The sequence below is a fragment of the Corvus brachyrhynchos genome, unplaced genomic scaffold, assembly GCF_000691975.1.
Source record: "Corvus brachyrhynchos isolate BGI_N302 unplaced genomic scaffold, ASM69197v1 scaffold1, whole genome shotgun sequence".
Lineage (NCBI taxonomy): Eukaryota > Metazoa > Chordata > Aves > Passeriformes > Corvidae > Corvus > Corvus brachyrhynchos.
In genome coordinates, this window is record NW_008237222.1 from 13,401,601 (window position 1) to 13,424,689 (window position 23,089).

A 23,089-nucleotide genomic window follows, 5' to 3' on the forward strand; every position below is an offset into this window, starting at 1 on the left:
CCCGTTCCTCCCTCCATTCCCGCTGTCCCGGGCACGTTCCACTCTGCGCTCCTTTTTCTCCCCCCAAAACAGGCAAACCCCGTAGCCGCCTATAATAGCCGGTGCCGTAAAGCGAGGTGTGGGCGGAGTGACAGTCGCGAGGTCCTCTGCAGCGAAGATGGCGGCGGGGGAGGCGAAGTCGGTGCTGTTCGTGTGCTTGGGTGAGCGGGGCGAGGGGCGGCCGCTCCCGCTCTGCGCTCGCCGCTTCTCGGCCCAGGGCACCGGCGGGGTTGGGTGGGAACGCGGTGAGGGGAGGGCCGGAACCGGGGGAAATGTGGCAGGCCCACCGCGGTGCGGTAGGCGTCCCGCCCTCGTATGGTTCCGCGGGTTTCCCTTATGTAGGAGGGCCGGAGTGGTAGCCAGGAGGGGAGGCAGAAAGCGGAATCCACCTGCGCCCTTTTCGCCATAGGAATAACGAGGAAGAGCTTAGCGTTGAGGGTGGCAGAGCACTAGAAGAGGTTGCCCAGGGTGGTCGTGGAGTCTCCCTCTCTAGAGACATTCCAAACCCACCTGGACGCGTTCCTGTGTAATCTGCTCTAGCTGACCCTAGAGTCCAGGGGGATTGGACTAGTTAATGTCCAGAGGTCTGTTCCAACCCTAATAGTTCTGTGATTCTGTGAAATCAGTAGGAAATGGTGAAGGAAGTAAAATCCAGTGTTGACAAACGCGAAGCTTGTGTGTGGGGAAGAGCAACACCTAAATAGGCATAAACCAGCTCTGACCTAAGGCTGGTGCTTGGGGGCAGCACGGTGAGGTGGCTTTGAACAGCTTTCTGAGATGGGTTGTGCAGCACTTGGTTTCTGGGAGAGGGGGATGGGAACGGGGAGCCTGCCTACAGGTTTGCTGTTGGGAACACCTGACATGGGAAAGGGAGAAAAAATCACAACAAGAACCACTGAAGTTAATGTAACAGCCACTGTAAAAAGAGGGAAAGAAGGTTAGGACTTTAAGTAAGAAAAAGAACTTGGTGGGGGCTGATCTGTTATAATCTAATAATGAAATTTGCGGTCTGTTATGAAAATGACTGAAAAGAGTAAGATTTTTTTGAAAGGCTACCAAAGTGAAGAAATAGGAAACTTTCTTTTACTCATACTCTGTATGTTTAAGTTATAAATCCTGTCATGCAAAGTCACAGAAAATAGAAGTGTAGATGGGATCAGAAATCACTTGAATGCTTTTCTGAAGCTTAGGACAATTAATTACTGGTAAACAAGATAATGACAACTAGCAAATAGCTAACTTAACTACATAGATTACAGAGCCATACCCCATTTTGTATATGTTTTCTCTAAACTTCTGGTTTCTTCAGGGGATAACAAGCTGGATGACTCTCTGCTCTGATATAGGAGGGCTGTTAACAGTATCTGCTTCCTAGCCCCTATAATCTTACCTATGTGCTATGACTCCCTGGCATTTTGCCACATTTGTTGCAAAACCATTAGTTAATCTTTGGGCTTTTCACTGGTTTTTTTTGTTGTTGTAATAGGAGACATGCAGATTAATTGAATAGCAAACCAAGAGTTTAGTTTTGGAAATATGTTCTGATGTTTACTTTAGAATAAAATCAACCCCTAATAATAATCCAGGGAAAACATCCTGTAGTAAGGGATTATCAGTTGCTGTGTGTTTGGAAGCTAGTGGTCTATACAGATATTTTTGTATAAAAACATCTTAATTAATATGAATCCTTCTTCTCAAACATGATGTTCTGAAGACAGTGGTAATCACCGTCGCTGTGTGCTGAAGGGTGAGCCAGCGTGGAAGAAGACTGGCCTGGCTGAACAGGGAGCTCTGGCTGGAACTGAAGGAAGAAAGGAAAGATTATGAGCTTTGGAAGAACGGGCAGGCAACTCAGGAGGACTAAAGGATGTCATGAGGTTATGCAGGGAGAAAAATTAGAGGGTCCAAAACGCAGCTAGAACTTAAAGTGGTTACTGCCATAAAAGACAAAAGAAAATATTTCTGTAAATACATCAGCAGCAAAAGGAGGGCTGAGTAGAATCTCCGTCCTTTATTGGATGCAGGGGGAAACAATGACAAAGGATGAGGAAAAGGCTGAGGTATTTAATGTCTTCTTTGCCTCAGTCCTGAACACTAAGATCAGCCCCTGGAGCTCGAAAACGGGGATGGGGAGCAGATTCATAGAACAGAATCAGATTCACTAAGGTTGGAAAAGACTTCCAAGATCATCAGATCCAACCTTTGAGCAAGCACCAATCTGTCAACTAAACCATAGCACTAAGTGCCACATCCAGTTAGTTCTTGAGCACTTCAGGGACAAGGACTCCCTCACCCTGCTGGGCAGTTCCCTTTCAATTCTTAACCACCCTTTCAGTGAAAAAAATCCTCCTGATATCCAATCTGAACCTCCCCTGCTGCAGCTTGAGTCCATTTCCTCGTCTCCTATTGTGAATGGCCTGGGAAGAGACCAGCTCCCACCTGTCTACAGTCTCCAGGCAGTCGTAGAGAGCAGTATGGTCTCCCTGAGCCTCCTTTTGTGCAGGTTAAACAACCCCAGCTCCCTCAGCTGCTGCTCACAGGACTTGTGTTCCAGCCTTGTTGCCCTTCTCTGGACATGCTCCAGCCCCTCAGTATCTTGTAGTGAGGGCCCCAGACCTGAATGTAAGATTCAAGGTGTGGCCTCACCAGTGCTGAGTACAGGGGGACAATCACTGCCATGGTCCTGCTGGCCACACTATTGCTGATACAGGCCAGGGTGTCACTGGCCTTCTTGGTCACCTGGGCACACTGTTGTCAACTGGCTGTCAACCAGCACCTCCAGGTCCTCTTCTGCCAGGCTGCTTTCCAGCCATGTTTCCTGCATTGAGAGAGCTGCTGGAGGTGCTCACCGAGCCACTTTCAATGATTTACCATCAGTGCTGGTCAGCTGGAGAGGTTGACTGGAGGTTGGCAAATGTGGCACTCATCTACAGGAAGGTTTAAAAGAATGATCTGAGGAACTGCAGGGCTGCCAGCCTGATGTTGGTGCCAGGGAAGGTCATGGAGCAGATCATCATGAGTGCCATTATGTGGCACTGGACAACCAGGACATCAGGTCCAGCCAGGCTGGGTTTAGAAAGCGCAGGTCTTGCTTGAACAACCTGATCTTCTGTGACCAAGTGACCTGCCTAGTGGATGAGAGAATGGCTGTGTATGTTGTCTACCTGGACTTCACTATAACCTTGAACACCATTTCCCACATCATTCTCTTGGAGAAACTGGCTACTTAGGGCTTGGATAGGTGCACTGTTTCCTGGGTAAAAAACTGGATATGTGGGCCCAAAGTAGCAGTGAATGGATTTACATCCAGTTGGCAGCTGGTTATGAACAGTGGTTCCCTAGGGCTCAGTATTGGGATCAGTCCTGTCTAGTATCTTTATCAATGATCTGGACAAGGGGATTGAGGGGTACTGTAGTCAGTTCACAGACAACACCAAGTTGGGTGGGAGTGTTGAGCTGCTGGAGAGTAGAAAGGCTCTGCAGAGGGATCTGGACAGGCTGAATCGAATCCAATGATAGGAGGTTAAACAAGACCCAAGTGCCAGGTCCAGCTCTTGGATCACAACAACCCCCTGCAGTGCTGCAGGCTGGGGACAGAGTGGCTGGAAAGCTGCCCTGTGGAAAAGGACCTGGGGATGCTGGCTAACCACAGCTAAACGTGAGCCAGTGTGTGCCCAGGTGGCCAAGAAGGCCAATGGCATCCTGGCCTGTATCAGCAACAGTGTGGCCAGAAGGACCAAGGCAGCAGCGATTGTCCCCTTGTACTCGGCAGTGGTGAAGCTGCATCTCAAGTGCTGTGTCCAGTTCTGAGCCCCTCAATCAAGAAAGACATTGAGGTGCTGGAGTGTGTCCAGAGAAGGGCAATGGAGCTGGTGAAGGGTCTGGAGTACAAGTCTGATGAGGGGCGGCTATGGGAGCTGGAGTTGTTTAGCCTGGAGAAAAGGAGGTTCAGGAGAGACCTTACCACTCTCTACAATACCTGAAATAAGTTAAAAGAGACGAGAGGAAATGGCCCCAAGTTGCACCAGGGGCGGTTTAAATTGAATGTTAGGAAAAATTTCATCCCAAGAGCATTGGAAGAGGCTCTATAGGTATTTAACAGATGCGCAGACATGGTGCTTAAGGACATGGGTTAGTGGTGGACTTGGCAGTACTGGGTTAACAGTTGGACTTGATCTTCAGGGTCTTTTCCAACCTAACCTATACTATGATTTTGTGAAACAATTCATACATGTGGGTTTGTAAGCCCAAAATGGTGATTTGCACTATAACAAGGTTTTAATGCAGGATCTCTTTTTAGTATAACGTAATATAATAGTTTATATAAATTATTAAGCCTGAGGAAAGGGTGGCCAAGTCAGTACCAATGTTAATAGGAAGGATTTTTTTAATCAAATGTTGTAAATAGTTTTTAAATTTCCTCTTCTGTGTTACTGGGTTATAAAAAAAATCTTAGTGATATGTGGTGTGAAAAGCTAATTGACTTGATAAGCACTTCTCTTTTTTCCAATTAAATATACACTCTTTTCAGTTAAATTTTGGAGGCAACTTGTTTCTTCTTCCTGCTTTAAGTTTGCTTAATTTTTTTTGGTTATTCTTCAAGAGTGATACTTTTTTTCTCCTAAATTTTATTAGGAATAATAGCTGAGATTATTGCTGAAAAGAGTACTAAACAGATTTCTAGAGCTGCATTTAACTGTAGTATTCTTTGCTAGTTAATGCAGTACATTAATGCTAAAATTTGCCACATCTAGTGAGGATCCCAGAAAGGACAATCCTTCATGAAAAATTACATTTGCTTTCTACATTGTTTTGAAAGAAACCTATTACTGAAATATCTATCGACTGTTCTTTGTGATGAAATAAGCATATACTCATTACACAACAAAATACAATCTAGTTAATGTGCATAAATACATTAGCGATAAAGGTTTCTCATCACTGAGAAATAATTGAAATACCCAGCAACATACCTAATTACAGCATATGAAAAGGCACCAGAAAATATTTTTTTTTTCATTTAAGCAAAGAAATAATTAAAAGTGGAGGTGAATCAAAATGCAGTTTGCTCATTTTACACGTATGTAGCTCATGTAATTAATAGTTCAGCTTCAGAAATGAGCTTAATATGATGCTGTGTTACATAAATCAGTCTCTTTTTCTCTGATGACTTCTCCAGTATAACACAACAAGCTGAATAGGCATCTTAGAGCAGGCACTGGCTTACTGATCTCCTCCATAGATAGAGGAACAGTTGTAAGATGGGTGTACTGTTGAGCAAAGTGGGTTTGGCTGGGTCTTCAGCAGATTAATGCTTGTTGTGAATCACTGATTTTGAGTCTTCTCCCTGGGCACCCAGACTGCATAGAATAATTTCTGAAATGGCAACTAACTTAGTGGGTATGAGGGCACTAGACAAAGTTACAGAGTGATTTGAGTTTCCCAGTTCAGTTGTCATGATTCATCATATGTGTTTAGATATAGCCAAATACTAGGTTTCATGGGACAAAATGCTATTTATAGCTGCAGAATGGGACAGCAATAGGTTGGGTAAGACATTGAAGAAGTAATGAAAAACAATTGCTGTAATGAGGATTCTTGGCAAGTTGACATAAAGAAATTGTCTTTTTTTACAAAGAAGAGAATGTTAGATAAGTGTAAGGAAAATTTATCTTTCTTCTATGCAGTATTGGTAATAAAGCTGTAAGAATACAGTGTCTTATTTAATCTGTGTTTAGAAATGATGCAGAAGTACTAGAGAGTTGAAAGCATGGTTGTAAAAGTAATCTTGGAATTGAAAAACAAGATACATGCTTAAAACATGTTAAGGTCTGCTTGTTGCAACTAGGTGCTTATGTGTTGAAAACTTGTGTTTTCCTGATGAACCTTTGGGTTGATTAGAAAAGCATAATGTACCAGCAGTTAAATAATTCAGGATAATTATTCTTGCTGCAAGGGAAGTTTTTTGAGATGCACACACATACACACACACACACACACACACACGAATGCAAAGACCATAGAATCTGAACTAAAATCAGTGTCTTGAATGGTTCCTCACAAAAGTAATTGAATGCTGAGTGTGACAAGATGGAAAGAACTAGGACTTGTGATGAAGTTCTGACAGGAATTTGAGTACAGAATGGAATAAAGTGACTGGTCAGTTTTAAATGCTTGTGAAGGGGACCTGATGAATGATGCAGATGATGCTGGGAAACATTATTCCAGTCACTTGGATAAGTGACCATTCATGGAAAGATAAGCAGAATAAAAATCAGGTTTGTACATGTGAGAGGATGAAAACTAGCAAAGCTTTAGTTATTAACAGCAGACAGAAAAATAAAGGAACAAGAGAAAAGCATTTGTTTGCATTTGGGGAAGGTCTGAGAGATGTAGGGAGCTGAATAAGGAACAGTTAAGATACAAAAACAATTGAGAGAATAGATGATTGGATCAACATACCCAGAGATGGGCAATGGACCTGAGCATCAAGTGGATCCAAGTTATCTTTCCTATCAGTAGAAGCAGAGCTTCCCTTTCTGTCTGGGAATGGGTCAAACATTAGTGCAGAGACTGGAGTAAGAACTCGAGAAACTAAGCATTAGCTTAGATCACTGTCACTGGCGGCCTTGTGTTTAGAAAATGAGTGAGAAAATGGTTCCAATACTGATTCTGTGATTGAAATCCCTTGTCCTTGAATCACTGTATTTGGAGATGTTTGTAGGATTAATTTCAGTGGATTGACTCTAGGTACCTTGGGCACTAGTTTTGTATGATAGAAAATGTCACTACAGCTTAAAGAACTTGAAATGCAAAAAAATGAAGGGAGAAGATAGAGATTTTGAGAACTTGAATACTGCTAGCTTCTACATAAAGCCAGCATGATCAGATCACTTGGAAATACAACAAAGAAGAAAGGAACACCAGGGGAGGTTAGGTAGTGAAGATAAGGTGTAGATAACATTTAACGAAAATAATGGTTAAAGTCCAAGGAGGAAGGTAAGTGCCCTACGACTCTTTTTGTGAAATTTCCCCTTTCACTCTCCAAATATGTCTGTCAATCCATAACTTAGGAAATGCTGTACATCTATGAGGAACCTCAGCAAAACCTCAGAAGACCAATGCGGGATGTAAAACTGGGTCTGAAATGGACAGAAGTTAGTGAGAAAAGTGACTCGAAAACAAGGATTAAGTTTGCATATGTCAGTGGGATAAGATAGGGCTTTACATCAATCTTAAGATGAATGACAGCAGTTGCAAGGAGTAGCATGGGTAAAAGTTGGTTAGGATGAAAATAATATGGCACAGTATGTGGGGAAAAGAGCTTCTGTTAAGTCAGTTCTGTGATTCTGTCCATAGTTCCCAAGAATAGATTTGAATGCTGATTGCAGTTCCATAACAGTGTTAATACCTCTGTTAATATCTGAAATGTGTCATCAGGGAGGATATTATTTTTCAAGTCACAAACTGGGTTAAGTGTTTGTTTCAAAAATGATACAACTGGAGTTTATAGTTACTGCTAGAAGTGGTAGTTAATATGTTAAATCAAGGGTGATCATGGTGCTGATGGATAAAATCATTATGGTATTTTATATGATCTAATTAAAGCTTGTATTTATGACATTTATTTTAAGAAGTGGGCAAACTATAGAAGAGTGAAAATTTGGAGCAATTCAATCCATACAAAGCAGGAGGTTAAACAAATGGAAAAAGCCATGAGGGATTTATTTCAAAAACACCATTTTGAAATTTTGGGAGCTAGTTAATGAATGACTAGGACCAAGAGTATTAATCATTGGTTTTTACTGAAATGTTGACTGTAGTAATGAAAGTTACTGTTCATACACAGTTGTGTGGGATCATTCATACAGAGAAAAAACTTGGTACAGGAAGAAATGGATGGCCTCAACAGCTGGTGTAATGGGAACAGAACATAATAGTTTAGAAACAAGACTCAAAGATCACCTATTTGAAACAACAAAGCAAGAGAGGGAAGGGACAAATTAGAAGGAGGGGTTTATAATCATAAATTTGATACTCATGAATGAATCAAAGGTGATTGTAGAAGTTCTCTGGTTATTTTCAAAAGAACCTATTACAGACTTATTTTTTTATTTAAAAAATTGGAACAAACTTTTCCTGTAGTGTAGTCAGTCATTTTGCTTGTCAGTATTCAGGAAAAGTAAATTCAAACTAGAAGAAGTCCAGATCTGACTTTACTGGAGTGATTAGATAAGGTCAGTTAATTTCATGAGGACATTGAGAGCTTGGTTTGGTTAGTTTAGCACAGTTATGCTTGGCAAGGGTTCTGTATCTGTTGAAGGAAAGACAGAGACTGATGTTAACCAAGATCAGATGAGCAGAGACTTCCAGGAATAAATACTAAGTTGAAACTGGAAGGTCTTGTGCTACCACATGAAATTAGTATCTGGAATAGCCTTTTAAAATAATGATGCTTTTTAAAATGGAACTTGATGTAAGAGGAGCGGTGCTGTATATGCTTGCAATATCAAAGGATTGGGTTCATTGATATGAAGGTTATTTTCTGTCTTGTGCTATATGTTTCCATGTTTTGAAATTGTATTGTTTAATGCTTAACTCACTCAAGAAATGAGATTATTTTTTTTACTTTATTACCATATTTTAAAGACTTTCATAATTAGTAGTACTAACCTGTTTTCTCATTTAACCACAAAAGGAACCCCAAAATTTTTCTGCTTTATTTTTCTCCCAAGACTGATTTAATTTCTGTGCATGGAATAAACTAATTCAAATAGTATTAGTATGTTTTCTCCTGGAAGAAGATATACTGACATCAGAACTCACTTAACATTTCAGCAAGATCAGTTTTTCAATGGTTAGCCCGTTCCCTTTGCCATTTAGTGATTTGATGTTCTCTAAATCTTTGACAGTCAATTTGTGTTGCTTCAGACCTTCACTTCCCTCTGTGATTTTTATAGTTGACATGAGTGTGGGAGCAAGTTATTAAATGCCCAGGTCAAAGTACCTTCTCTCTTTAGCAGTGAAGTACCTACCTTGGTGTTTTGTTTGAAAATGATATTAACTGCCTCATGTGAAAATTTCTTTTTGCTAATGGAAATTTAGCTTTGTTCATGGGCATTTCTTTCTTTCTTTTTACTGTTTGAGATTTGGAAAGAATTTAATCAGTAGTAGGAGAGTGATTTATTTAAGGGTACAGAGATGAGTTTTGCCATTTCTGGTTTTTATACTTACCTGCTCAAAAGTTAGAGATGAGCAAAGTTACACATTTTGTTTGATGGAAAGTGAGGATTTGTTTGTATGAGTTACTGCCATCTGGGTGATATATCAAGTATTATGAGTATCCATCTAGTTACTGAAAATTTCTGAAGGATAAAAAGGTAGAAAGAGTTAAAGTAATAGTTGAATAGGCTTTTTATTTTTGTTGAGACACTTCATTCTTTTTCAAATATGAATTTCTGTATGCATTTTAAGAGGTCTACCATAGATTGTTACAGTTGTAGTTACAGTTTCAGAACAAATATGCTGTAGATCCATTATTTTTAGTTTTTAATGGGGCTGTAATACATTGTTGAAATAGGTTATTTTTGAAATAAGGTCAGATCAAGTGGCTAGTGCAGTTGGAGGCCATTGGAAGGAAAGACTGATTATGTATTTGTATAAATACCTTAACTGTTTGCTGGCTGATTGACAGCACTTAAGCTTTAACATGTGTTTGGTTTTGTTCCTAATCCTATGTATTTTGGACAAAAAAAGTTGGGAATTTTTTTTCTGTGATATTTTTAGAGCCTGTGTAATTGTATTCAATTTTTGGGGGTTAGAATTAGTTTCTAGATGCTGCTCTTGATGAGGGCTCAGTTAATCTGTAGTGACTTGATTTCAGTGACCAAGAGTATTTTTACTACAGGTTGTTCAGCCATTTCACTATGTTCTCACAATGGTGGTGGCTGTGTTTTGGAGTTGTCCAAAAGGTTTTGCTCATAGTGAGGTAGTAATGTAGTAAAGTATTCAGGCAAATATTCATGATTCTCCATGCATTACTTGAAGGTGGTATTAGTTGAAATTTGGCAGTGTGTAGGAAGATTCAAAGATAAAAGTAATATGCTGCCATTTAAATTCTGTAGTTTTACTGCCATTTAAATTCTGTAGTTTTGCTGCCATTTAAATTCTATGGTTTTGTCTTCTGTGATCACATATCCCTTATAAAGGAGAAGAGAGTGATGTGCTTACACAGCATTCGTCCTATTTATTTTAATAAGTTATATCTTTTCTTATAATAATACGCATTTCAAGAGACCAGTGGATAGTATAGAATCCTAGAATGAGTTGGGTGGAAGAGGATTATCAGCTAGATCATCTCATCTAGTTCCAGCCCCCTGCCATAAGCAGGGATGCCTTGCACTAGACCAGGTTGCTCTAAGCCTCATCCAAGGCTGGCTTTTTACATTTCCAGGGATGGAGCACTGCAGCTTCTCTGGGAAACCTGTTCCAATGTCTCACCACCCTCACTGTAAAAAAAAAAAAAATTCTTGTTTATGTCCAATACAAGTTTTCTCCATTTCTTTCTGTTTAAAGCTGTTGTCCCTTGTCCTGTCACTACACCCCCCCTTTATATATAGAAAGGTTGCAGTAAGATCGGATCTCCCCAGTTCTTCTTCAGGCTGCACAACCTTAGTTCCCACTCAGAGGTGCTCAGCTGTCTGATCATCTTTGTGGCCCTCCTTTGGACCCACCCCAACAGCTCCATGTTTCGCCTGTCCTGGGTGTCCCAGAACTGGCTGCACTAGTCCAGGTGGGGTCTCATGAGAGCTGAGTAGAGGGGCAGAATCCCCTCCCTAGACCTGCTGACCATGCTGCTTGTGATACAGCCAAGCATATGATTGGCTTTCTGGGCTTCAGGTGCACGCTGCTGGTTCTTATCCAACCTCTTACCCACCAGTGTCCCCAGGTGCTCCACTGGGCCCCTCTCAGTCCCTTCATGCCACAGTCTGTACTGATATTGGAGATTGCCCCAACCCAGGCACAGGACGCCGGGTTTTTACAAAGTCTGCATTCTATCTAAGTAAATAAAAATCTTTAGTCTGATCTGGGCTGAAAAATCTGCACAATTACTGGTTTTTTATTTTCAATAGTCTGAAAATTCACTTGAATCTCTTGTTTCCATAGGAAACATCTGTCGCTCTCCAATAGCTGAAGCAGTTTTCAGAAAACTTGTAGCTGATGAAAAGCTTGAACATAAGGTAAGCTATTTATTTCTGTTCCAAGAAATAACTGTCTCGTAGCCAGTTAGAAATATAAGCAGTGAGGAAAGAAACATAAAAATATAAATTTGTTTTTCTGTAGTGGAGGATAGACAGTGCAGCGACATCTGCCTATGAAATAGGAAGCCCTCCTGACTATCGAGGACAGAATTGCATGAAGAAGCATGGCATTACCATGAATCATATTGCCAGGCAGGTACTGTACCTTAATTTTCTTTAAATCTGTGTATATATTTGTTTTGTTGTTACAGTGGAGGACAGACAGTGCTGCTGTTTCAGACTGGAACGTGGGGCGCTCCCCAGATTCAAGGGCTTTAAGCTGTCTAAGAAATCATGGCATTGAGACAGCACATAAAGCACGACAGGTAGAAGAGAGCATATTTTCTTTCTTATTCATACCCATGCCCTAACCATTGCAGTCACAGAAGTCATTTGATCAGGGCATAAGCATCAAGTAATAAATACTCTCTGCAGTTTTTTAAAGGACTCCAAAGTGGCCTAACTCTTCTAGTTGAGCTTCAGGAGTTTTTTGTTATTAAGGTTCATTGGAAGTATAATGGGAAAGCATTGAACCAGTTTCTTCATTATAGAAAAATCCTGCCTCCAAATGTTTAGTATTTTGAGCATTTTTAAAATACTTTTAAAAATTAAGTTACTCTAGTAATCTGTGATGCATCCTTCAGCAAGGAGTTGTATATTTATGTACAAAGAAGTAGAATACCTGTTCATCCATCACAAAAAGCTTCTGCATTTGCATGAAGATCTTTTAAAAATATCTGGAGTGCTAAATTAGAATGAAAGCACTCAAACCCAAGATAAGTAGCACAGCTGGTGGTAACTTCAGAGGAAAACATATCCTTGAAGCATTCTTAAGTCAAAGGCAGGTTTGCCACTTAGTGAAATCCTTTAAGTTTTACCTAAAATTGTATCTGTTAACAAAAGAACATGTATTTCCATACTGCATTCCAGAGAGATTGGAAGTAAATGTGTCTGCATCTATTTAAATCATTCAGACACTCATATAAATGCACATAATTTACTTCAGTTAACTATTCTCTGGATATAAGATATTCCTTTAGGGCTTGACCTTTACTTAGTTTGAGTTTACGCCACTAGTTTTTGTATTGACAAAAAGATCAAGCAGTCTTGTTATTATCTTACATTTCTGTTCCCTTCAGAATTTTTCTAGACCTCACTGAGGTCATATTTACTTTCTTCACTTTTCAAAGACTACATGTTTAGTTTTTTGACTTTCAAAAATAAATTTTCTCAATTAGTCAATTGCCCTCTGCTGACCTCTCCTGATGTTAATCTCTGTTTATATGATAAACAGAATTAAGCCCAGCACCATTTCACATTTTTCAGTAATTTACTATTAGAATAGTTACTAAAAAAGTCTGTTGTGGTCTTTTCTTGTGACAACGTCCGGATTTACTGTTTATCAGTGCTTACAAACATCATTATTTGTCAATATACAAGCTAAATGGTTCTGAAACTATTCAATCAGTGTTTCAGTCATCACAGTAGTGTGACATGTTTGTCTTCTTAGAAGATATGCCTTGGAAACTTGAGAACTGTTCTTGGGTATTCCTAGAGTGGTTTATGAGCAGTTAAATTAAAGCAAAGGACCCAAAACAAGTTGATCCTCTGTCTTGAAGCAGATCTTTGTATCCTTCTTTGGCAGAGAAGGAATGAAAACACTTTAATGTTGCTTATACATTCTGGCAAATGAAGAGATTTTTCAATCAGAAGACTCTAAAATGTTACACAGACAGGGAGAGAAAAATTAAAAAATGAGGTAATAAAATGTAAGACTTAACAGGATGAAAATTTGTCTAAATCATCCCAGTACACATAGTTTGTTTTGTAAAGAAAATCTTAAAATCCCTGAACTACAGCTAACTGTTCATTTTGCACTGATGTTAACTATGTAGCTCCAAATTTTTTTTTCCAAATTTCTGTCATATGGTCTCTGCTGATTCTCTGAACTGCATACCTGTTATGGTCTTGTAGTACTTCTGAAAAAAGAGGTACTTGACAGTGTAGAATAGGACTTTTCAGAGTGGTCAGGTTAGTACAAGTGGAAGTGTATTTGTTTCACTATTAGAGACAAACTTAAGGATAGACTTTTGTGTGACACTTGTTTCAGAACAGATTAAGGAAGATTTAATACAGAAGCTGCAGAAATAGAGAGTAGGGATTTACCTTCTGTTGCCTTCGAAGTATTGTCATAAGATAAGTACCTTGTACAATTATCCTCTTCAGTCCTGTGGAAAACTGTTATCCACCCAGTGAAAGGCACCTTCTCTCATGTAATTTTTTGCATAATTATGATAATCATGTAATTTAGCATTTCTTTTTTATTCAATACTACAAGAATGGTTTATGTCAAAGAGAATATTAAATTGGTTGTGTCCTACCATCACATACAGTGATGTTAAAAGTGAATTATACTTCTAAGTTAAAAGTGAAGTATAAAAATAAATGTATATATTTATATATAAAATAAAGTTGTTAACATTTTAGTTAATGGTGGGTTGCTGTATGAAATTCTCTAAGCTCTTATTCTTCATGCACAAACCTGAGAGGTTTTAATCAGTTTCACTTTTATTCATGCTGAGGCCAAAATTGATTTTGGTATGACTCATACCATCCATTTGCTTTAAATATGAAATTGAGATTAGAAGAAGGTTGTATTAAACACTGTTTCACAACTGAATAAATTTGAGGATTACTGCCTCTCTGTGCGTTTTAGACAGAGAAAATGAGATTTCCCTTCTGTAAATAAAGGGAAATGTTTCACTAATAAATTAATAATTGTTATATGCATTTTTTAAATGTAAAGTAATTGTTATCTGTGTAGTTTCATCCCAAGTTGACTACTTGAACTCTCCACTTCTCAAAATGTTCATCAATTTTTACATCCTCAATTTCATCCCCCAAACTACTAGTTTTCATAGTTTTGAGGAGTACCTTCAGTTACTGGGGTTTGCTCAATGAAAGCTTTTTTTTATCTGACACTGTGTTAGGGCTTAAAAGTACAAGTGAAATGGTAACCTTGGTTTTAGGGCTGCATTTGCAACTGGTTTAGTGGTGGTCATAGGGTAATAACTGCCACATTGTCAAGTGATCCTAGTTTATTCTTACATTTATCTGTACAACAAAGAAATCCGTGCCCTCAGATTTTCACAGGGGCAAGTGTTCAGCTGTGTAGAGCAATCAGAAGCAGCTTGTAGAAGATTTGCCAGGAAAACAGAGCTATTTCCACTGCAAAAATACTTTTTCATAGGTCAGAGGCACTGCATGAATACAGCAAATATTTTTACAGTAAAAATAAACAAGTCTGTATTAGTTTTCATTATTAACCCTTTCTTTTCATGTTCACTCCTGACACACCTCACTCCTTCAGTTCTCTTTGTGTGTAATGTTTCATTTATGGTTTTTTTCTGGTGATAATTTCTGTCTGTCTTTTCTTACTCCCTTTTATGGGAGCTTAATCAGTATCTATTTGCTGTTTGCACTGATGCCATGATGATTTTTTATCTTTTCTTTTATACTCCTGTTGCACCTTTTTACAACTTCTGTATTCTTAGTGCTTTTTGCCTACATTCTTGGACTTGTTTGTTCAGCTCGGAGACTAAACATTTTAGAAGCTTTGTAGTTAGGGGTCAGTGTGCCCCAGACCCCAAGGTCCTCTCCAGAACACATTCTGTAAACTAAGATAGAACCATCCAGGGGAAGGTTCCTTGGGGAGGGGGGGTCATTCAAGCCTCTCATTGGGGAATTTTTGATAGCTACGCTAATTAGTAAAACCTATAATGTTGTACCAGATCTTTTGAGGGTGAGCATTGTGGTGTGCATTTCGATGCATTCGACGTGGATGCGTGCACCTAAGGATCCTTAAAATAAATACAGAGGTAAAACCCCTTTTCCCCTTCTAACCATGTTTGACTCTTGATTTTAAGACCAGGAAAAGGCATCAGCACAAAAAAAAAAAAAAAATAGTGTCTGCTTTGCCATCTAAACCTTTTTTTTTAAATACATAAATAATTTTTACAGGTTAAAACTCTGCCTTGCAGGATAATGTGTTTTGCCTTTTGGCTGTTTACTTGCTTACTCACTTCTCTAGCCCATTGTTTTTAGAGATGCCTGCCAGAAAACCCTGTTCTGAACAACCTTCCCAAGTTTCTCGGCTATGATGCTTCACACAGGACTGTGCAGTCTTAAAGTGAACTCTAATATTAGAGATTTTATTCCATTTCTTCATCCTCGTTATGGACACCTGGTTCAGATATCTTATCCCAGCATTCTGGGCAGGGTCCAGGAAGATTTTTCCCTAAGCTAGGCTTAAATGTAACGTGAAATAAAATGACAACTGGCAAATATCTGCAGCCATCCTTATAACAATAAGATGACATTAATATTTAAGCCAGCAGTTTATCTGCTATGTTTGCCTACATGACTGAACTCAGATCGCTGAATTTAATTTATATTCATGTTTAGAAGTCAATAAATTACAAGAAAGGAAAAAGAATAGATGATATGATGGTAGGAAGATGTACAATAGATCCCAGATTTTTTCACATCATACTACAAATTTTGTGAATTTACATGGGCTAAAATACTGTGGATGCATTTGTTTTTAAGAGATTAACTCATACCCTCATACTTCATCTTTAAGTTTCACTTGGTATCTTTTCCTGTGCAGTGGCAAATTTCTAGATTGGAAGTACTGCAACTGATTCCAGGTTACCTACATTTTTGTTGTCCTATCAAAAAAGTAATTTTTTCTATTTTATTTCTAACCATTTTTATTGCATGGTTCCCATGATTGGAAATTGCTTTAGTGCTACTAGTTGAAAAGTACTAGAAATGTTGCTTTTAATGATGTTCTAAGTTGATGCATGAAATGTGAAAAAAAAAAAATAGAAAAGGCCCATTAAATAGCTGACTTGGATTGTTTGTTTTCTTGTGGAATACTTGCAGAAATGGATAAATAATCATGGTAGAGTATATTTAAAATGTTGTAGGTTATTGTAAAATTTGATGAAGGTGCAGTTCTATTCTTTCCACCTGTGTCTTTTTTAATAAATCAGAGCTACAGAATTTGAAAACACTTTTTTCTCCCTTTTTATTAATCAAATGCAGTTTGTAGGCTAAAGCACCTGTTTTTACTTCTAGATTACTAAAGAGGATTTCCAGACCTTTGATCATATACTTTGTATGGATGAGAGCAATCTAAGGTAATGTATGAAGAAAGGGAACAAATTCATATGGATTATTTGCAGTGATGTCTCACAAGTTACTTTGAAGACAGATGTCACATTTTACTGCTTAGCTTGTGTTGGGGTTTCTTTGTTTGGGTTTTATTTTTTTTACATGTATGTGAATGATGTGCTAATGGATGGATTCTTCACTTCTAGTAAGTTTAATTAGAGTCAGAATTCAATGGTTTATTTGTGTGATACATGCCACTCAAGGATTAAGGACATGGAAATTTAGTTACTTTGTGCTATATACAGCTGATGCCTGTATAATTAAGAATGAGGATGTACTTACTGTCTTGATTGAAGTGATCTGTTTTTCTAATTGCATGGCAGTTAAAAGACAAATTGGGAACTGGGAAGGGATTAAATATGGTGCAGGTTTTTTTTACTTTTTTATAGAAATAGAGGGAACTCTGAAATAAGCAAGGTTGTTAGCTTGGGGAAACATTGTTTTATTGTTAGCTGTGCTCTAGTTAAGCATACTTTAGAAAGATCTGTTTAAGTAGTTTCCTAGTGTAAAAATTTGGGTATCAGTAGCAAAATTTCTACTCAATTACATACATATTGAGGATTAAGGAGCTGAATTTGAATAAACTACAGGTGCCAAAGTGCTTGTAAGGGCTATTGGAAAGTTAGTTTAAGAAGGCCCAGACCAAACCACCACAACCAACAACAAAACCTAAATAAAGACCCTATTAGTAGCACATAAAGTCTTATAGAAGCAGCACCACTTAACTGAAATAAGAATGATTTTGTTGAATTTTCCAGAATGTCTTGAATAAGCTCTCTTCCACAGTCTTCATGAATGAAGGGTATGTAACACTGGGCTTGATTGCAGCATCTCAGGCAATGACGTGACAAGGCTTCTGTCTATTTTCACTTGAATTCTTAAACAGAAATTTGAATTAACAATTTATATGATATGTGCTCTAGGGCAGAAGAAACGTCAGAACTGTGACAGGAATATTGCTACTGCTGTGCTGAAGTTTTGCCTTTAACTTGCACTGAGTTCAGCCATTTTGCCTAGGAATGCCTATTTGTAGCTCTAGGAGGGCAGGCTGATTCCAGGTGTTGGTGGAATGCCTTGTCATATCAGAAAAGGAAGATTTGGGACATGTCTTTTCTTTAGTACCAGACCCATCTGACCCTCTTCTGTTCATTAAGTGGTATGCCAAAAGCCTTTAAGAAGATAGTCTGACATTTTTTTAATAATAAAAGGTTAGAGAATTTACTGAAAAATCTGTAAATTGAAACAATAACTTGATAGAGGAGCTCTGATTTTTCTTCAAGCAAAAACAGTACTGTGGTCTCACTGCTATTTCTAAACTATCTGAAATTAATTTCTTAATCAGAATTAATAATTAAAATTTAATTTCTTAGAACTGATATGGTTATGACTAAGTATTCACAAGAGGGGTTTTTGCCTTTTTTAATGGTGAGTAAGTAAAATGATGATTTGGTATGGAGATGTATAATGTTAAAATAATTTAGTATGTTCTGGGAGTTCATTGTGAAAATGGTAGTACTGAGCTGCCTTTAATCTGAAGATGATGAGAGGTGCATTTTAAGTGCCTTTGGGATAACGGATGACCATTTTTAAGCAAATAGGGAAAATGCCATCTCAAAATGAGACGCGGTGTAGAGGGAAGAGGATGTGACAACTGATGAAATGTTACAGTATATCAGAAGGAAAACAGGTGTAGCTCACTGATTTACCATTTTCTGTTAACTGAATGTGGTAAGATGTCACATGAGATAGAGGTAGTATTGAGAGAAGTTGTAGCATACCAGTCTAAAACACTGGCTTTGAGCAGATAGGAGAATCTTACTCGTACTTCTGGGAAAATACCTGGATAATTTCCATTGTTTTTTGTTCAGTACAAGCTAAGGGTGGGTGTTGAAAGTACTAATGATTGATTTGAGGAAGAACCCAATGAACTGACTGTTACAAAGTTTTTTTAAGCTGTGGGTCAAGTGCCTGACTGCTTGTTTATTCTCTGAATTCAGTTTATGTCCTCCTTACTCAATTAAAAAAGACCCCACACAACAAGAAAAACAACAACAAGCAGCAGCATAGAGTCCACAGGATTGACAGAGTCCAGACATGTTATTTTCCTATTTGTCTAGAAAAGATCATGAACATCTTGTGCTGATGCCAAAACTCTGAAGGAAAATTCAGGGGAAAATTTTATTTTCTCTTCTACAGAGATTTGAACAGGAAAAGCAACCAAGTTAAAGACTGCAAGGCCAAAATTGAGCTACTTGGAACTTACGATCCACAGAAACAGCTTATTATTGAAGATCCATACTATGTATGTGTAAGAAATTCTTTGGGTGGCTTGATAAAAATTGTGTTTGTGTAGTATATAATCTTCCCAGATCCCACAGTTGGTGTATGATATATAATCTGATGTTATACAAAGTTGAAATGTTAACATTTTTAAAATGGCTTAAGAAAACTATATATTTAATGGGATTGGAAAGGAAAATGTTATTATGCTTATAACAGTTACTAAATTTAAATAATGCAGTGCACCTATCTTTTTAATATTGGGTGAAGCCCTGTTTGATCAGCCTCCTTGCAAAGAGGATGTGATCAGGAAAGATAAAGACATGGACACAGGTGGTCAAAAAAGTTGGTTAGTACCAGCCAAGAGCAAACAATTAGACTAATATTCTTCAGTTTAGGAAACAGAAGTGGATGAAGATGCAGTACGGTTCTATAAAATCTTGATATGAAAAGCTGCATAAGGAATTGCTATTCATTACCCAGGAGGTAGAGAATATCAAATGGTATTAGTGGGGAGCAGGTTCAAAATAAAAAGATGGGGGGTTTTTTTGGTTTTTTTTTTTCCCCCACACAGTGCTTCATTAAACTGTGAAGCTCAACATGACAGGTTAGTGTGAGCATAAAAAAGGAAAATAGTTAAAAGGGCTCAAAAGTGAGTGGAAGAAATATGTGAAGGAAAGTCATGCAGGATTGTTAAATACAAAGTCACAGAGTTTGTCTGTGGAAATTCCTGAGTTCGGACTAGAGAGATCTACACAAAAGCTGCCACCAAGTATTTGCACTGTTTTTATTTTTTCCTAATGTCTGTTGTTTGCCATTACTGACAGCGGAAAAACCAGTCTGCAATTTGTACTTTCTCTTTAGCCAGTATTGTTATTCTTACAGTCTTTTTCCTCTCTTCTTTTTTAGGGGAACGAAAAGGACTTTGAAACTGTTTATGAGCAGTGTCTTAGATGCTGTAAAGCATTTTTGGAGAAGTATCATTAATGCTTCATCATACAATTTCTAAAAGAAATAATTAGCTTCTCCTGAAATATGTAAAGTTTACTTGATTGATGTATTTAAATTGTAAAATTATTCCTCTACATTCAATACTTACTCAGTTTAATTTTCTATTTTAGCTGTTCTGTCATCTAATGAAAAAATACAGAAAGGTTTTAATTGGATTACATGATCAACCATTTTGTCACACATCAGTGTAGTAATAAAGTATATAATTTAGGATAAATTTATCTGTAAACTCTTCCAGTGCTTTCTCACAAGCACTGCAAAAGTAACACCTTGCTTCCTTATATGCTATGCTGACTGAACTGAGGTCTTGTCATTGTGTCCACAGTGAGTTAATTTCAGTCAACTTTCAATGGTTATCAGTGAGATAATAATTGATGTATGACCTTGGTGTGTCATCCCAGTATCATTAGGCAGCCTTTGGATGGAAGGTGTTTCATGTGGAGCCTGCTAGACTAAAAGATCTGCTGCCTCATAGAACCAGCTAAGTCTTCCTTTGGTCTTCTGGTCAGTTCCTACCACACTGACACAAGCACATGTAACACAGCATTTACTGTGGGGGAAGACATACCAGCATAAAAGCTGAAATGTGAAATCACATTTTATATCTCAAAGTAGTAAAATACTCAAGTCCATGCAATATAATGGAATATTTCATGTAATCCCAGTTCCTACATGAGGGTCAGACAGTATTCCCAGATTTACTCAGGAGGTCGTACAGCCTGTCAAAAGTGTTCTTTGAGAGTACAGTCCAGCGTAAAGACAGTCCATCTGTAATACAGTACTAAGTTAGCAGAAGGCCAGTAAGTAGAGAGTTCTGCTCTTGGATGAAATTTGAATGCTTTGTAAAAATCTTATCTCCTGCTTGTCTGAACATCACCTTTCCTGTCTGCCTTAGACATGTAAATGTACTGAGATCAGTAATGTAAGCGATACCATGATGATTTTCCTGTTTTGAATATTCTCAGCATTGGTATGAACTAGTATTACCACTGTCTGTAAAACTGGATCTATAAAATTTGTTTTCTTACTTATTTAGCCTTGTTTTTGTCTCTTGCTGCCTTCCAAACTTGTAGTCTCTCTGCTTGTCACCTGCTCAGCGTTCTGGGAGAGAGATGGATTTCAACAGAAGATTGTGTTATTCTTGGGGAGTTTGGAATCCTGGTGTCACTCTGTGTGTATTGCAGACTTCACAATGGCGATTAAGTTTCTTGGGACTTCTGCTGTAGAATAGATGTGTTTGTGTTAGTGAGGTTTCTGTTTTGTGCTAAAATTTCAATCAGACATAAAACTTCAGAACCTGCTTAGAAAAGGCAGATGGTAGAGGGAATACTTAAATACAGAAATCAGAATCTTTGTGCATTATTGCATTACCATCAGTTTTGACTTCTAAAAAACAAACTAGGAATTGCAAGCTAATAGCTGTTTCACTTTTCAGGGACAAAGAGTAATACAGTGTTTCAGATCCGATTGAGTACTGACTCTGGAAAAATTCTTTTCAATTTCTTTTATGAACGTTTTGACAAGGTAAATGGGGGAAGATAACAGGCAGTTAGGGACAAAATATCCTAAATGTGGTGGAAATACTTAGGCATAATCTAATGTTACTCCTTGCCAGAATGACCATTTCAAATATTCCAGTGAAAGTAAAATAACTCAAAAGATAGACAACATGATGGTTTGTGTTTTCCCATTCATCGCTGTGTAGGAATTCAGCCTATGGTTTCTTGCATATTAAAGCTAAGATTGAAAGGTCTTAAATCTTTATCTTTGAGCTGCTGGGGTAACAAAGGAAATAAGAGGATATGGTTGTTTACCTTCACTAAGCTTAGGAATCTTCCTGTAAAGTGATACTTGGTCAAAGCTCTTTGTGTTAAATTCAGTTCAGGTTTTAAAAGTTTCAGCCTTGAGACAGATTTTCAGCAAGTAATCTATTGACTGAAGAATTTACCACCTCTACTCGGAGGAATAAGCTGGTTGATTTATTTTTATAATTAGTAGTTTTTTATGGAAGAGGGGAGGGAGCACTATGGTATTTTATACAAATTTGTTGAAGCCCAGAATACAGAACAGGGATTGCCTTCGGGAAGGACAGTTGCACAGAACCATTATTTGGGTTCAAAGAGAAACAGTGAATACAAATCATGTATCATACAGATGACTAACGCTCACACATCCAAAATACCACTCATGAAAAATGTAATTTTGAATGAAAAAAGAACCAACTTCTATCTCCCTCCCCACCCCCACAGCTTGTTATATTTTAGGTAGTAAAGTTAAGACTAAAAAAAAAAAAAAAAAAAAACCTGCTATAGTATAAGTGTATTTTGTCAGAGCATGCTGACTTCTGCTAAATCTAGAGAAAACTTATATGGGTTTATTTATATTAATTGCTTAAATCATTAAATAAGTTGGTATTTCCCTTTTACAAGGAAATTTTCTAGAAGGTTTTTCTTCAGCCAGATTTTGGGTATCCTACTAGAAAAAGAAAGCTTTACAATATTTTAAACTCCCATGTTAAGTATTGGGCTGTGATCTGGTCAGTGGAACCACAGTGAAGCAGAGTTCCACCCACATGTTTACCCTCATGTAGATGAGCAGCTTTAGTGAATCCCGTAGAAGTTGATTCCTTTAACAACCAAGTTTTCTGCAGGCATGTATTACATCCATTGAGATGTGGAACTTCAGCATTCAGTCATCATTGAAAGCAAATAAAAATATGTACTTCTCCCCTGCTAAATACAGCTATGTTCCAGGATGGGATTTTGTACTTCTGCCGTTTTCTCTTTTCTTCTAAACAGTTAGATGCTGAAGGCTCTGAAGTGTCAGTTTTCAGAATCTCAGCTCCAGTAGTTCTAAGGGTGCGGATGGTTGTGTTTGGTTTTGGTTTTACATTTTGTGGTTCAAATTGAGGATAGAATGGAAACTATGAATGCCAGCATTCAGATAAAAGTAGCTGTGGTTCATTGTAGTGGGGTGACCCTGGCTGGATGCCAGGCACCCCCCAAACTCTCTCTTGCTCCCCTCTGCAACTGGACAGGGGAGAGAAAATACAACGAAGGGTTCATGAGCAGAGATAAGAACTGGGAGAGATCATTCATCAAATGCCATCATGGGCAAAACAGATTCAATTTGGGGATATTAAACAAATTTTTTACTAACACATTCAGAGCAGGATGATGAAAGTAAAGTAAGACCTTCATACATTTTCCCCCCCACCCCTC

At 38.2% G+C, this 23,089-nt stretch overlaps 1 protein-coding gene across 2 annotated transcripts; it reads left to right on the plus strand.

The window, feature by feature from the left end:
• The first annotated feature begins 93 nt into the window (after positions 1-93).
• On the plus strand, positions 94-20,899 carry ACP1 (acid phosphatase 1, soluble). Of its 2 annotated transcripts, none has more exons than XM_008629812.2 (6): positions 94-200; positions 11,206-11,279; positions 11,383-11,496; positions 16,482-16,543; positions 18,774-18,879; positions 19,767-20,899. In XM_008629812.2, the coding sequence occupies exons 1-6, from the start codon at positions 158-160 to the stop codon at positions 19,842-19,844; spliced, it is 477 nt and encodes a 158-aa protein (XP_008628034.1). In that variant the 5' UTR covers positions 94-157; the 3' UTR covers positions 19,845-20,899. The 2 variants fall into 2 exon arrangements, with proteins under 2 accessions (XP_008628034.1, XP_017584656.1); XM_017729167.1 differs by lacking the exon at positions 11,383-11,496 and adding an exon at positions 11,552-11,665.
• Positions 20,900-23,089: the final 2,190 nt, after the last annotated feature.

Coding starts and splice junctions, on each gene's coding strand:
- ACP1 (XM_008629812.2), top strand. CDS start 158: ATGGCGGCGGGGGAGGCGAAGTCGGTGCTGTTCGTGTGCTTGG. Junction 201..11,205: donor GGTGCTGTTCGTGTGCTTGG/GTGAGCGGGGCG, acceptor TTGTTTCCATAG/GAAACATCTGTCGCTCTCCA. Junction 11,280..11,382: donor ATGAAAAGCTTGAACATAAG/GTAAGCTATTTA, acceptor GTTTTTCTGTAG/TGGAGGATAGACAGTGCAGC.